Source organism: Chiloscyllium punctatum, chromosome 37 (assembly GCF_047496795.1).
Source record: "Chiloscyllium punctatum isolate Juve2018m chromosome 37, sChiPun1.3, whole genome shotgun sequence".
Classification (NCBI taxonomy): domain Eukaryota; kingdom Metazoa; phylum Chordata; class Chondrichthyes; order Orectolobiformes; family Hemiscylliidae; genus Chiloscyllium; species Chiloscyllium punctatum.
In genome coordinates this window covers 41,422,500-41,439,675 of record NC_092775.1, presented here as the reverse complement: position 1 = coordinate 41,439,675, position 17,176 = coordinate 41,422,500, and the positions used below count along the sequence as shown (strand labels likewise).

Sequence of the window (17,176 nt, the reverse complement as noted above, 5' to 3'; positions counted from 1 at the left end):
GTTTGGGATGTCTATCATGTTGACCCCATCCTGTATGGTAAATGCTGACACAAAATAAATATTCAGCTGTTCTGCTGTTTCCTTCTTTTCACTTACAATAATTACTTTACCATTAGACGTTTATCAGAACCTACCTTGCTCCTGACCACCCTCTTTTTTTTTAAAGAGTAAAAATCATGAAACTGCCTGTGTTGATTTTGATATTGCTTGAATGTTCCTTTTTGTACTCCATTTTTGTCGGGTTTTTTTCACTCTTTGCTGTTTTTGTATCTTGCCTTTTTTGGCATTTTTGCATCATTTCTTTTAGTTTTATGATATCTCATACCTCACCAGTCGACCATGGCTGTCTTTTCTTTAGCAAATAGCGATCTTATATAGGTACAGATTAGCTCTGTGTGGCAATTTCTATAAGGTCGCATCTGAACCTCCTACATTCCAGTGAAAAAAATCTCATCCTATCCAACCTTTCCTTATAACTCAAACCTTCCATACACGGCAGAATCCTGGTAAATATCTTCTGGACCGTCTCCAGTTTAATAATATTCTCCCTATCAATAGATCACATCTTCATTAACGAGTATACATATTCATCAATGATGATTTGGGCGGCACGGTGGCTCAGTGATTAGCACTGCTGCCTCACAGCACCGGAGTCCCAGGTTCAATTCCAGCCTCTGGCGACTGTCTGTGTGGAATTTGCACATTCTGCCCATGTCTGTGTGAGTTTCCTCTGGGTGCTCCGGTTTCCTCCCACAGTCCAAAGATGTGCAGGTCAGGTGAATTGGCCATGCTAAATTGTCCATAGTGTTAGGTGCATTAGTCAGAGGGAAAAGGGTCTGGGTGGGTGACTCTTCAGAGGGTTGGTGTGGACTGGTTGGGCCGAAGGGCCTGTTTCCACACTGTAGGGAACCTAATCTAATCTAATACATGTATTCATCAATGGATATAACTTTGTCACCAGCTATATATACATGTTCATGGGTACTTAATCTTCAGTATATGTCAATTTTCTACAAGTCCATGTACTTTTTAAATGAGTTCTCCTCAATATATATCAATTCTGTTCATTCACACTTATGTATATCCCCCAGCAAGTCTCCAACTATATGAAAGAATGTATTCAACAAAATGTAAACATATTAAATGAATGCACATATTTAAGAATCATATTTATCAGTGAATATACATTGTTATCAAAAAGGTTTCATGTGGCACAGTGATACTGTCCTTACCTCTGAGCTAGGAGGCCTGGATTCAAATCCCTAGAATTCTTGTAGCTCTTCTATATTTCATCTTTCAGACATTATGTTGAATTAATTCATGTTATGATAACTGCTAAATAAATGTTTACACTCTGCTAGACTGTGAACTAAATCTGGCTCATTTCTAAATCTATTATAGCCTGCTGTTTGTTTTTTGTTGTTTAATGGATAAGTTACTGCAGAAATCATCCTTGTTTTGGCACACATGAGATTCATATATGCTAATCTCTTATTTCAATCTACGTAAAAGTTGAAAACTCCCATTAAAACCACTTTTCCTTTGATACCTGCTTATCTAATCTCTGCATGCATATAAACTACCACATCCTAAACATTACCAAACATTTGACAACCTGATGAAGGAGTAGCACTCCGAAAGCTAGTGCTTCCAAATAAACCTGTTGGACTATAACCTGGTGTTGTGTGGTTTTTTTTAAACTTTGTACACCCCAGTCCAACACCAGCATCTCTAAATCATGATTACCAAACACAACTGTCTAATATAGTCTTAAATTCCTTTCTATCTTTTGATTATATTTAAAAAACTCTGTTGTTTGCTTAACTTGTATTACACCATTTCTTATCATTGAAATTATTTCATTTGTATCATTAAAGCTAGTCTCCAACAAACTATTTCCCTTCTTTTGTACAAATTTTATTTCTGGTATACTTGTTGTAACCACATCTCAACAATGGCGGGCATGCTATACCCTATAAGTTGAATTTGTCCATGCAATTCATTTAGTTTGTCTCTGTTGCATAAACAATGCCTGCCTATTTGGTCCACTCATCATTATGTGAATTTCTATTCTGATGTCTTATTCACTCATGTGCTTTTCTCTTTCATTGTTTAACGACTTTACATCTTTTAGTTTTACGATGATTGCTCTCTTTGCTTCCATTTGTTTTTAATTATTACTTCTGCTCCCTTTTCCTTGTGAGCTTCCTTCCCACTTGTTAGTTTATATTCCTTGCAGCTGACTTATGTATCATTTCTAGGGCTCAGGTTGGTTCTGATGGAACCCATTTAAACAGTTCAGTTCCTTCTTTTCAGAATAACACTGCCAGTACCCTGTGAATGGAACCCCTTTCTACACACTACTCCTTCAGCCATCTTACTAATCTGTTTATTCCTCTGCCAATTTATATATCGCTCCGGTAATAATCTAAAGGCTATAGCATTGTTCTTTAATTTTTGCTCCTAGTTACTGGTACCCTTCAAACAGGACCTCATACCTACTCTCCCTGATGTTGCTTGTCCTGATATGAAATACACTGACTGAATTCCCATTCTTTATTGAATTCTGGTTCAAGCCGGGTTAAGATGTCACTAATCGGTAAGTGCTTAAATCTGCTGGGATCTTTCATACCCCAAATCAGTTCAAATCTGTCCAAATCCCTGACTGAGTCTATCCAAACCTGTCCAAATCTTGGACCTAAGCCCCCAAACTGTTACGACATGGAGGTGAACCCCTCTGTTACTTAACCCCAATGCCCAGAAAAGCTCATCTCACCTCGTAATCTGTTAAAACAAAGAACTCCCAAATTACACTATTTAAAGAAAATGACATTAATTTATTTTTTAACTCTAAAAGTGAACATTAATCAACAACTATTCACAACTATTAGCCCCCCTTTCTCTTAACTGCTTACTATCTGCCTCCAGCTCGATAACAATATGCTGTTCCAATAAGACACTTATTAAAATTACATCAACTTAATTTCAAAAACACACAGACACTGTCTTTTTCTGTCTTCCCTCTTCCTGCAAAGGATCTCCCTGGGTCATCTTCTTTCTTTAAACAGCATGTATGTTTCATATGAAAAGGTACCTTTGATACAGAATGTTTCCTATTTCCCTGGAGAGCAAGATGTTAGCCCTCCATGTATTTCTGTCTCAATGGCAGTTGCTCTCTCTCCAATTTTCAAAATGACCACATTTTTATACCCCTAATATCAGATCATCTCATTGGTTCTATGTTGGCAAAACAATAAATTCAAACTCAATTGGGTTTTAGTATCCTGGGGCATAATTTAAACTGATTGGTTAAATTCAAATTGTTGTCAAAACAGCAACCAAAACAATTTCACAGCCAAATGTTTCTTATTTTACATTTTCCAGTACACTCTAGGACTACCATCTAGTCATGTACACAGGTGCTTGTAAGCTCTCAGTTCAGAACAGCGTACTCTCTCTCTCATAAAGGTACAGTACATGCCTTCAACTTCATAACACTGGTGCCAGGTAACCAATTTACAATGTGGGATTCGCAATTCTATTTATCAAACATGGCATCTCTTCCTTATAAACTGAATGTCCTACTACCACTACATTATGATTCACTCTCCATCCTGCTCCATGTTGCTATGATCCACATCTTGATGGATCTTCCAACTGACTTTATTATTATTCTCAAAAGTAGCAAGTATATTGTACTTGTTGGATAAGATCTGTTTCGACAGATCCTCTTTCTCCATTTCATTTAGGTGCCTCTTACTGGACACACTTTCAGTCACACCATCTCCATTTTGATGTAGCACTTTTCTACAAGGTGTGACTTTTCAAGTGCTGCACTCATTGCCTTATGTGTCTGAATGGGTTCAACTCACACAGTACTCCAGCTCACTCCCAGCTTAATGACTCTGAGTCATAGAGATAAGAGATGTTGCATATGTGGGGGTTCAGAACAGTCTAGCTGATCACAACATCCTACACACTGCGGTCCAGACACATTACCTGCTCTGCAATTAGGAAAAAAAGTAGTCACTTTGAATCATAGTATGCGATTTTTCCTATTCACCTGAGAAGGTGCCCTTCAACTGAAAGACAGCACCTCCAACAGTCAGCAGTCCCTTAGTGCGCAATTATTAAAAAGAGCTAGAAAGCTTGCACTCTGATCTATCTGTGACAGTATTTCTATTTCTTCAATAAAAGAAAACAAGGCAGCAGATTTTTACTTTTAACAGGTCAAATATAAAAAACAAAATGGTCCTCTCAGATAATAAGAACTTAATTTGCAAAGAAAAAGAGAAGTCAAGTCTAGCTCCAGCAATGGGCACATCAACAACATTATCAAGTGCAATAATAATGAACAAAAATTACAACATGTACACAAACCACGATGATGGGTACAAACATGATGTTCACAATATTCCCGTTCTGTTTTTGTGCATCTTCATTCACTGCATCATATAAATATATCATTGGCAAATCTGCAACTAGCATCAGTGGCAGACTGAATATTTGAAGTTACAAGAGAGATAATCCATTTTAACAGCTCAGAGGTGCATTTAATTGCTGTTATAGGGAATCAGGCTGCACCAATATTGATGTACGTTTAAAACAATTTGGCTATACTTTTTAATGCTGGTTATCCAGAGATAGAACACTGATGTACACTGTACATAATAAAGAAGCATGTTGTAAAACTGTGTGGATTGATGGAGATAGTATTACTCCAACAGGATCATAACAGCCTTTCCTGTCAGTAAAATGAGCACTTAAATGATATTGTGTGGAATGAACCCTGCAGTAACTCCCAGGTGTTGTACTTCCATTCCTTAGCAGAAATCTAAGGCCAGTCTGATTGAACTATTATGGTCTAGAATTTCCTGTCTTTTAAATCAAGCTGTTGCTTACAGGACATGCTATGATCCAACTCCATAGCAGGTGAGACTTATTAGACATTTGGCTCAAAAGTGGAGATGCTACCACAACATCCATAAGAGCCTCAAATATTTTTTTTACATGAACTCAAACAATCAATAGTAATGGCAATTTTTGGCAGAAACAATTTATTACAAATGTAAATTGTTAGTTGCATTTAAGTGCGTACAGATCGTGGACATTAACTGTGGATTCACTTACATCCTTCTATGTAAGAACAAATTGAAACATAGTATTTGAGTAAAGATGTTTGTATCTGTAAAATGCATATAAAAATGTATAAAGATTGGGTCCAGTTCTGTCCTTCACAATCTGGCTTTTTGGTGTACAATTTGCTACATTCAAATTTACCCAAGCTTTTCCACCAATTCAGTGATATCTTTGCCAAAGCCCTCCTTTTCTCATTAACATATTCCTGTCACTTGCAAAAGGCTAGAAAATGTGAGTTTTCTCTAAACCTTTAGGTATATGATGATTTAAAGTTTCATATTTGATGGTAATGTTTAATCAACTTTTAAATATTTCTCTTCACTGAGATATGAAATGCATTTGTGGGTGCACTTTTGAATGCGTATTAACAGTATTTGAGCAAGTTGAAATTTAAAAGTTGAATAGTTTTCATGATTATAGTTTCATAAAAATCTGTGGGTAATATGTATGAAGTATGGTTCAATGGTAGCAACTTGTTTATTTCATACATAAAAGCAATATGTCAGTATAAGCTGAAAAATAGCAAGAAAATTTCAACTTAAGTTAACATTGGCAAAGTTGCTGTAAATTTCTGCTTAACTCATTGGTTATGCTGTATATGGAAGTAACATGGCCACTGGAGAAAGATTTAAGAGGAACCTGAGGGTGGTTTGTATGTGGAATGAATGGCCAGAGGAAGTGGTTGATGTAGGTACAGTTCCAACATTTGAAAGGTACACGAATATAAAAGGTTTAAAGGGATATTGGCCAAATGCAGGCAAGTGGGACTAGTTCAGTTTGGGGAACTTGGTCGGCACGGACAAGTTGGACTGAAGAGTCTGTCTCCATGCTATCTAACTTTATTACTCTACAACTCTACTTGGAGAAAACTTTTTTAGCCAGCACCAATTTATCCATCAAAACAGATTTAACTTTATGAATTTCATTATCATGCTCAGATGTTGAATTATTTAAAAATACTTGTCTTTTATAAACATTGTATAGTATTACTGGATTGAAAGCAATATTCAAGGTAGATGTTGTTATCTCTCAGATCCTACACTCTACACTCAGCAAAGACGGGCAAAGACATGTGAGATTGGATTTGACAAATTCTCCTAACTTGCCCATCCTGTGCAAGAGGCATTCTTATTTTTAATAAATTTTATTTTAGAACCTTAGACTTATCGCCAAAATTCCACAACAGTACACAAAGTATCTTTTATGCAACTAATACATTTCATTTATCTGTTCATTTTAATATGAAAAGTTTCACAAAAACTAGTATATAGTTAATGTTCAATTTGAATGTATTCCTATGGAAACATGTCATTTGTTATCAATGCAGCACACAGCATTGATTATATAATTTACTTTTGGTGGAAGGCATGACAGTTAATTTTGTCAACACTCTCCCACTGATGGGGCAGAGAATGGTAACCAGAGTGCAATGGAATGTATAGAATAACAGCCTTTCATGCAAGGCAGATCAATGGAATAAATTGTGACCAATATTTTACCTAAGATAAACTATTTGACTTTTTGGGAAACAATTCTCAACACCACTCAACAATTCTCAAAGACAGTTGCACCACTTTCTACTGTGAAGAATGAGCTCAATGTCTTTCTTCTTATAGTGCAACAACCTAATAACTTGTAAACTTTTCAGCTACGGCTCACCAGTAAGAAACCAATAGGGTTTTTCCATGCCTGTTGTTGTTGCCTTTTACAAAGGTTTCAAGAGCAGATGAAAAACACATATTCATAACATACTATCTACCCCAAACTAACAAAATCTTCTTCCTAATCAACCACTCCAATTTTTTATATCACTATAACTCCTTAACATCTACTGTTTACCTCTACAGTGATGTAACATACTATGTGCATAGTGAGCTCTATTAGAAATACTTTAATAGTGCTTCTTCAGATGCAGTCATCTAAACCAACCTGAACACACCTGTCTGGGGAATAGAGACAAAATAATAGATAAATTCAGATAAATAAGACAGCTGTAGTTTTTTGTACTAAGCACAAATCTAATACCGCTTAGTTAGGGAGGTTAGTGCAAACAACCTGTGACTATACTTAATACACACTATGATATTATGGTCGATCTAATAACTGCTCGTTTATAAATTTGTCCAAACAATGTACACTCTTAAATGTTTGACAAGATAAGCAGATTAATTTCTGCAAAGGCCTGTGGTCACTGATTATGGAAGTGATGTCTTACTAAAGGTAGAGTACCTTGAACCTTAGAGTACACAATGCACTCTAATGACGTCACTAGCAAAGAACATTTCCATTATAGATATTATTCGTGTTTTCTAGAACTTGGCTCCTTTACATATGTTGAAATTAACTTACCCAAAGCACAGGCAAACACTGTAGGAATTATTTTAAACAAACTGATAGGAGCATTTCAAAGTTTCAAAATTTGGATTATGAAATCCTCCCAATCTCAAACCATTGGATGTAAATGCTTTTTAAAAAACATAGATTTTTCAGAAAACTTTCTTTGAAGAACATACGTCTTCTTGCATGTGAGTAACTATGATCTGAAGTGAAAAGTCATGAAATTTAAACTGATGAACAGTCTCAGAACAATTAATAGTTTTTATTTCAATAAGCATAGATGTTATTCAAAATGCATTCAGATGAGAGTATTGATTGGGATTGGCTTTATAAAATTATACTAACTATGCTTCTTCTGTGAAATACCCATGTGACTAAATAATTGCTGCGCTATTAGTATTTTCTTAAAATTCCTGTTTACAATCATTTACAGGAAATCTGTAGATGAATAATAATTTTACGATCTGTAGAATCATTGTCTCCTGTCTCAATACATTAACATTAGCAATTAATTTAACAAGATCCAAAGGGAAAGAAACAAAAAATTGTTCTCTTCACCCATTTTAAAAACTATTTTTGCTTGAAAATATGCTTGCTTCAAAAGCTCTTCTTGGTATATTTTGCTATAACTTAAGGAAGGATCTACAAGGGCTCCACAAGTTTTAATGCATAAACTTCTACAATAGATCAGTAGACAATGAGCAATGTGATCTATCTTACACCAGTGGGGCTTGACAAGTGAATTTCAGAAGTATTAGAGAACTGTTGGAGAAAATGCATGGAGATAAACACTGCATCTTCTGGCCATGTAACATAATGGAGAATATTGCTGGGAATAGGCTTGGATATCGATTAAAGAAATCAGGGATATAATTTTGTTTGGTTCAAACTATGAAATTGCAACACAAGCCACAATTAGTAAACTGTGAACTATCTCTTGCTCGGAGGCAAAAGTGAGGACTGCAGATGCTGGAGATTAAAGTCAAGAGTGTGGTGCTGGAAAAGCACAACAGGTCAGGTAGCATCCAAGAAGCAGGAGAGTTGACGTTTCAGGCAAAAGCCCTTCCTCAGTAAAGGCTTTTCGCCCAAAACTTTGACTCTCCTGCTCCTCGGATGCTGCCTAACCTACTGTGCTTTTCCAGCACCACATTCTCATCTCTTGTTCTGATGCAACTGTATTTCATTGTTATGCTGCTAATTGATATTATCTGCTACTACAACTTGAAACCACTATTGCGATGGATGAACCATCAAAGAAGATTACTGTAATTTATTTGCTCCTAAGATACACACATATATAACATATACTTTCTATCAAACACTTACGTGTATAATATAAATTTGTATAAAAACATAGAACCTGGTATGCTATGCCAAAAACCATTTTCAATGTCCATTTTTATACAAACGTCTGTAGTTCATGTGCATTAAAATAATATAATCTGAGGTTCATGTAAAATGGTGCTTGATGTGTTTTTTCTTTAAGAATAACATTGGGTTTTGTAAGCAATGGGAATTTGATTATATTCACATATATTTGACTATCAACCTTAAAATATAGCAAAATCAGAGCAGCATTGTCATACTGTGGAAGTCTGATTAAACTGTAAGTGCAAGGTTATTTTCCCATTAGCTTCTCTATTTGGGAAGCATGTTTGTTAAGTGAATGTTAACAGCTCAATGAAATGAATAATCTAAAGGAAGAGTTGGGGTGAAATTTATGATTGCAGTGAAAGCTGTCAATAATGAAAGTAGCAGGACCAAAGCTCAAAAAATAAGCAACTAAGCAAATTTAGCTTGGGGTAACAAGTCAGGGGCTGGGGTTTGGTGCAGATAATGAGATGATGAGTCAAAGAATAATACAAATGTGACACATAAAAAAAGAGTTTTATGTGGAATTTGAATAAACAGTAGCATTGAAGGGGACTTAAGAAGAGATTTGTAAAGAAGTCCACAGAAGAAAATATTCTACAGTGCTCAAAGATTCAAATGTGAAAGGGTCTTGAAGCCATCGAAAAGGCACAAAATTGATTAATTATGAAGACACTATGAGGGAGACCTGAAAACAAGAGCTAGGCTCCTTGCAGCAAACAAAGTTATGTGTTCAAAGTCTTAAAAGTAGTTGAGAGGCAAAATCTTAAATTATTATTTATGAGTCAATAGTAATGACTATGATAAGAAGGATAGAAATTAGAATAATGGTTTGAATGAACATTTACTAGAGTGGAATGCATTACTTCTGTGAATAGTTAAACTAGATCAATCATAGCATTTTAAATGGCATTAAATAAATCTACAAAGAGGAAAATTATAGCGTAGAAAAAAATTAAATCACAGTGTATATAGCTAGCACAAGTTCAAGTATAATTTATGCACTTGAGTTTAATAGTCACCTTCAAGATGTGTAATATCTAAATCTCTGTGATGCAATTAAACTGCATGGTGTGAACTATATGATTCTCAGAAGTCTCAGTTTCAATTCTTGATTTTGATAAATCAACTGAGATAGCAATGGGAGTGCTACAGTTAAACTGTGTCCCTTAAGTAAGAAGACAAAAAAATTGTCAAAATTCCTGCTCCTAACTGGATGATTCCTGTTGAATAGTTTGAGAGTGTAGAAGCAGCTAAAGGACATTTGAGTTAAGGTACAATGATTCTGTAAATAGCTGACCAAGACTCTCTCAAGATAAATGAAGGGTAGTTAAGTTGGCAAGGAACTAGAGGGCTTCCTAAAAAGCTACTTTCTAGACCTAGGTATGAGCATTGCCTTGATAAGTGGAAATGGGTCAAAGAGGTAAAAGATAAATTTAATTTGCTGCTGATTGTATAGAAGAACTGAAATTATTGAAATTAGTACAAAAGTTCAAGAAAAATATAAATGTCAGAATCTGAAAAGGAAAACTTAAGACAAAGAACAGAGTTTACTATTAAAACACTTTAAAACTTTAGAAGCTCTTCAGATTCTTCTTCAAAATTGAGAAACAAAGCAAGAAAGTTATAGAGATAGGAATGAGTTGTGTGAGGTGGAGCAGTACTGTAGGGGAGTATAACAATAAAATACAGTATTCATTAAAATACAAAAGGTTGCATCAAAATAACAACATGTTGAGAGAGCTAAGTAAGGTGAATGGAAACTGAAAAAATGAAAAAGTGCTGACTTGAAATAAGTTAGTGAATTAAACCAGAGAAGAATTGCAACAGTGAAAGAAAACAGTGTTAACTCAAGAAATAAGAGGAAAGAATGAAAGGTCAACCATAATCAGTAGGCAAATGTACTGACCTATACTTTAGACTTGTTTTGCTGCAACTGTTCACAACCTTCAGAGAGGAAATAAAGGTCACAAAAATAAGAGGATGGAATTAAAGGATTCAGGACGTAAGGGGAACAGACACCAATGAAAAATAAACTAAAGCAGTGAAGGAAAGCACCCTCTTCATGGCTCAGTTGACAAATGCAATATAAATCTGAGTTGCAAATACAAGAAGGCACGTGTTTTGATTCCAGTCTGTGCTGCAGTCACTGATATCTGTTCAGATGTCATGTGAGTTTCTATGCCTGTTCCCAGTGACCATTGGCCAGGAAGGTAAGTTGGCAAATTGGACAGGGTTCCTGCTGCATAGCAATAAGTGCCATCTGTTAGTAGGTGTATTTGATGGGGTGTGGGGGAGGTGGAGGTAGTAGGGGGTGATGGAGTAGGCTGAGTTCCTAATGAGTGGAATGGTTTCAGGTCATGATGACGACAGGATTTGGCATGAATGTGAGTTCCCCTCCCCATGCCATTAAATACTCTGTCAAAATTCATTATACTAGTTTCCACATTAAGGATGGTGCAGTTGTAAAACATTCCAGAGGATCCCATGAAACTATAACATTTGGGAAAGAGGGAGAAAGGGGGAAAACATTGACAAATGTACAGATTTGGGTGAAAATAAAACGGATATGGAGTCAATAAAGTAAAAACAAAAGTTGCTGGAAACAATGTACAGCAGGAAATTACTGAACACTCTTGATCATTGTGTTTGAACAACTTTATTTGAATTTCTTAAAACTACTCATTACCTTAACCAGAGTAAATAAAATTCTTTTAATTATTATCTTGTCTAAAATTCTTCATGAAAGTCTTATAGTGTGCAGTTTAGAAAAAGGTAAAATAAAAACTCACTCTTACACAAGTACTGGCTGAATGGCTCATCTGTGTAGACTTGACCTGGCTGGTAGACAGAGATTGACATTAATGATTAGCATGTCACTGTGTGTTAACAGTCAGGTACCCCAGACTTGTGAATTTGTATCTCATTCGCCGAAATGTTGTAGGTGGAAAAATACAGTAATCATTTTTAAAACAAGTGTGACAAATATGTTCTGATTCACATTCCGGGCAATGTGTTATTTGCAAAGCTCATGGAATGTGCAGGAGTTGTGAATGATTTTGGAGGAGTGGGGCACATCCTGATTCTCAATCACTTATAAGAAGTTAGAGCGTTGTGCGATCCTGAAACAGTAATTTGCAACTCAATTCATGTTAAAGGCTTCTCTTTAATAAGTATATCTGGGAAAGTATTTGACAATTAGCATAATGTATGCTAACCACAAGGTGTTTTTTTTTCTAAATTCAGGCAGGTCCTGGAAACTGATGTACAGGCAACGATGTTTGGGCACACAACTAAAGTAGTTTGAAATCAAACCGGAAGTTTAAGGCGCTGGTTATTGTTCGCGTTGTTTTTATTGGTAAATTCAAATTCTTCTTTCTCTTCCACCTCGGGTACTTCAAAGTAAGGGTCGTCATTGAAACAATACTCGTCTTTGGGCTGAGCCAGAAAGGGGAGTTTTAGTATGAAGCCAGTGACGGTCCCTCCTAAGACAGCGATACCCAAACAGACCCCAATAGCTGCCGCCTGATACTGGGCCTGTTCCCATGCGCTGCGGCCACCTCCAGCCTTCAGGTGCGGCAGCACCCCGACCAACTCGGCCAGCTTGATATCCCCTTCCTTGGGGACCCGCTCCGGGAAGGTATCATACAAGCCATGGCCATATCTCTCATCGGTTGTCAACAGGATAGTGGCAATTCCGGCAATAGCCCCGACAAAGCCAGGGATCCCGTGCAAGTTATTGATACCGCAAACGTCTTGGATTTTGAGTTTTTTGGCAAGGAAGGGAGTCAAGTATTTAAATCCCACGGTGCAGAGCACCGAGGCGATGCAGCCCAGGGCGAATGCCCCGGCTGGAGTCACCATCATGTCGGCTGCAGAGCCCACAGCCACGCCGCCTGCCAGGGCAGCATTCTGGATATGAGCAATGTTGATCTTGCCCCGTTTGTCCAGTAGGCTGGAGATGGCGAACGTGGTCAAGGTACAAGAGCTGAGACCGATGTAGGTGTGGATCACCGCCCGGTGCTGGCCGTGGCCATTCGCTGCGAAGACCGAGTTAAAGCTGGGCCAGAAGACCCACAGCAACAAGGTGCCCAGCATGGCCATCTTGTCCGAGTTATAGTCCGCCCCCTCGTCCTTGTGCCCATCTTTTAAGCCGGGTCTGTACAGCACCGTGGTGACGCTGAGACCAAAATAGCAAGCAAACAAGTGGATGGTTATAGACCCTCCGACGTCCTTGATTTTAAGAAGCTCCATAATAATCCACTCGGTTGCAGTGAAGATGGGCACCTCCAGCAGGGACAGGATGAGGATCTGCACTGGGCTGGTCTTGCCAAGCACGGCTCCAAATGAGATCATGACAGTGGCACAAGCGGTTTCTGCGGTCAGTAAGTTGTAAACTCCGATGTGAATCCTGCCGTCATGGAAGTGATAGAACCAGCCTTGCACCAGCAGAGCCCACTGCACGGAAAACACCGCAATCATAAAATTGAAGGCAATCCCTCCGTACCCGTACTTCTTCAGGAAACCCATCAGGAGTCCAAAGCCCACAAAAATCATCACCTGGACGTCCTGAAAGACTGGGAAGATGGCATACAGCTGATTATGTCTGTGATCTGTCTCATTGCTGTGCGCTGCAGCATCAGTGTGTTCATCATAAGTCACAAAAAGCGCAATCAGCACGAGTAGGATCCCTTCCAGGAAGATGACAAGGAAGGGCAGCCGGCAGCGTATAGCGGACATCTCCCTCCCTGACGTGCCACTGTCAGAGCTCCACGGACTTTGCAGCGGCTTAGCTGCTGTGCACTGGACACGTTGCACCAGCTTGGTTGGTGTTGTCTCCCACTCCGAGCGCTAACTGGCTGCAAAGGGCACTTCAAAAGGCACTTTTATATATTGAAAGAAACACGTGACTTGAACTTTGAGCATTCGGTGCACCCGCTTATCTCTTACTAGCCAGAGAGTCGAAATAATCAATTATTTGCATTTTTTCGCCAAGTTCTCTGGAAATTACTTTCTAAAAAGGGATCGAAGACCAACCCTCGAGTGGTGTCTTGTGCAATACTCGAATTCACAAAGCACTTTTCAGAAGATTATTTCTGCTTGGTTTCCACACCCGGGGCAGGGTTGATCCCTATTCATATAACGAGAAGTTTTCAGAGGCGTTCTGAAGCGGACTGTGGTCCCGCGCCTATGGCTGGCCGGATGTGTCTGTGGATTCGCCGCGCAGTGCCTCCGTGTCAATTTGTGCTCTGCCATCTCTTCCAGAGGATTTCAGTCAATGAGAATGAAACGCCGGGTTAAGTGGAAGTGCATTGGAACAGCTGACAGCTGAAGTTGACCACAGTAAGTCCAAAGCCTCCGGAATTTGTCGCTGCTGGTTATTTGGAGCACTGCAAGGATTTGAGAAATCTCTGTGGTGCACTGCCAGGTTCCCATTACATAACGCATGCTAGAACTGGCCTCGTTGCACAAGGGAAATAATAATGTCATGCAATCAAACTGACTCGGAGACTTCGACAGGGAGTGTCCGAAAGTCTGGTTGGGTGTTTCTTGCAGACTTTCTGCTCCTAATGTAAAATGCTGAGGTTCAGCGTGTATATGGCTAGGCTTCAGCCTTGGCAATTGGAGGGGTGCTGTTCAGAATCCGGAGCAGGCAATCGAGCCCATAGATTTCCACAGCCTCGCTTCGGCCAGCTGTGAAAGGACTTGCATTAATGTAGCACCTTTGACAAGTTCAGGATGTCAGAGAGAGCTTCGTGATCAATGAAGGGTTTTTGAGGGTAGTTGCGGTGTAGTTTAGGGAGACTCAGCAACCAGTTTTGGGGAATGTTTCTTGGTGTAAGTCATCAGTCTACACCATTGACGTGGGGAAAGCTAAAGTTTGAGGAATCTCACAGCATTTCATTCACCAGGTCAGTGCGGATCAGTTGAATACACCAGCTGTTTAGTACCTGAAATAAAGTTTTCTAATAGTGCCGAGAAACCACATGCTTTCAACCTGCCTCGAGTTTTTTTTTTAATCAACATGCCTGTCCGACGTGTGTCGCTAACAGTCTGAATGCTGCGGTTTCTGCACCGCGACTTTGTCACTGGATCTTGGAATACCACAAATTACATCCCATTTGTTCTTGACGAATAGGTCGTGACTTTTGGGGCTGTGGCAACAGAGGCTTGTTCTTTGCTACGACCACTTTCAGAGGTCCCGGTCCCAGTACCCATTTGCTATATGTTGCTCAGCTATTCACTTTCAAAGGAATCCACTTCGATAACTATATTACAACATCGAATTATCTCGCTCCTTCACTTTTCTCGATCCCATCATCATTTCTGTCTTGTTATGCCGCATGACACGACACGACAAATTCGGACCAAAAGTTCCTCCTTTAATTGAAGACTAAGAAGTCTGAAACAAAGAATTTCACTCCCAATCGAAATCGCTTCCCCCTGCCGTGAACTCAATTCCTTTCCCTAGATGTTCACTCGGGCGAGCCAGACTATTGTAAACTTGAAACACAAACAGAAAGTGCTTGCAGACACTCAGCAGGTCTGGCAGCATCTGTAGACAGAGAAGCAGAGTCCGCGGTTCTTTGTTTTACTTTACTGTAAACTTCAGCATCCTGTTAATCTCGACATCAATTTCAGAGCCCCAAGGTTAATTTCCCAATTACGCCCGAATGTTGGGAACCCACAGGTATGGAGAGTACATATAAGGCGAAGGCAATTGTGCGTGGGATCTCCATTGCTTTACAGCTATTAACTTTAGTGGACTGGCATTGTTCCTGCTGGGTTAAACGAGAGACTGTGAGCAAATAAAGAATAATTAGTCTTTATTGCCTACATCATCAAAATTACTTCCTTTCAGTTTTACATTCCTCTACCCAGCCTAAATCCCAACTGCTTTCAGCAGATATACCCATAATTTGCTTCCAATCTACATGTCTCATCATCCTTGTCTCCACCTTCGCCAAGTTTCAACATTTCCAAACACCTGCGTCAGGCAGAAGCCCACTATATTCTACTTATTCGTTGCTTCTGCCCTTGTTAACTTGTAGAGACTCAGTCCTCCACACATGTAATTTAAAATTCTCTCCTGGTTTAAGAATAGTAACCAGCAGCCACCCCAGCTTCCACCACCAAATAAACCCTCCTTCTCTTGTTGAGTTTCAGTTTGGCTCAGTTGATGGCATTCATATTAAAAAAGCTGTTGGTTCAAGACCCCAAACTATAAACAGATACCCTAAGGTGTGTGTAACAATGTTGTATTATAGGGACCGGTAGCATTTGGAGTGGTCTGAGAACTCTGTGTCCACGCTGGCCACTTCCTCTGACTACTGATCACCGACGACAACACTTCAAAAAGTAATCCGTTCGAATATACAGTGTCTTTGAACAAGCTGGGTAGGTGATAAGGTGCTATATAAATGCAAGTTAATTATTCTACTACTGTTGACAGTCAAGTATCTGCGAAACAGCAATGAGGTGAACGATAGGCAGACTAGAATAAGGACAGAAACTCCCATTTTTAAAAAAAAACGAAAAATGGAATAGGACGTCTTTTTTAAATTACCTCGTCGTTTTACAATGCAGCATTCCCTTAGCATTTCACTTCTATGCTACGTTTTAGATTCTTCGCTTTAAAACTTTCTATTTGTCCCTTCCTCTGTATTCCCGTTTGCCTTTAAAAGCACCGTGAAAACTCTATTTTGACCTGGTCATTGGTTCGTACTTAACAAACAAAGTTTAAATAAAACAAAGAATAATTGAAGCTGGAAATCTGAAACAAAAGATTTGAAGAAGGATCACTGGACTGGAAACTCTGCTTTCTCCCCACAGATGCTGCCAGACCTGCTACGTTTCTCCAGCAATTCTGTCAACCATAAAGTTTGTTCTCTGTTCATCTATGCCTCTGTTGTGTGTCTCAGGATTTATTTCTGCACTAAAGCCAATGTGTTACTGCAAATATAGTTCTTTGCTTCTTCTCCCACAAACTTGTACATTTCCAGCAGAGGTAAGCAGATGGTGATTAACACTGAAGAACCTAGTTATTTATGCTTCCCCAATCTAAGAAAGTGAATGACTATTGTATAAGCATACTGTGCTCTGGCTAAGATCCACTAATTTAGTGCAGATCAGGGATCAAACCTGACTCATTTTGCGCTGCATGGCAGTTCCGCAAGGGATAATTCACCAAGTCATTGAAAGAGAAAGAATTAATCCCTCAAGAACCTGTATGCTGTTCCTAATTAAGAAATGCTGGGAATTGTTGCAGTAACCCCTGACCAGGCATCAAAAGGATTACTGCTGAATTTAGAGTGCAAAAAGCCACAGG

General features: G+C 38.8%; 1 protein-coding gene and 1 long non-coding RNA gene across 2 annotated transcripts in view; both read right to left on the bottom strand.

The window, feature by feature from the left end:
- The window catches only part of LOC140463039 (uncharacterized), a 140,297-nt gene that overhangs the window by 95,797 nt on the left and 27,324 nt on the right, over positions 1-17,176 (bottom strand). The window lies entirely within an intron of this gene.
- On the bottom strand, positions 10,471-15,354 carry rh50 (Rh50-like protein). The gene has a single exon (XM_072556647.1). It carries the CDS (start codon positions 13,585-13,587, stop codon positions 12,157-12,159), a length of 1,431 nt encoding a protein of 476 aa, XP_072412748.1. The 5' UTR covers positions 13,588-15,354; the 3' UTR covers positions 10,471-12,156.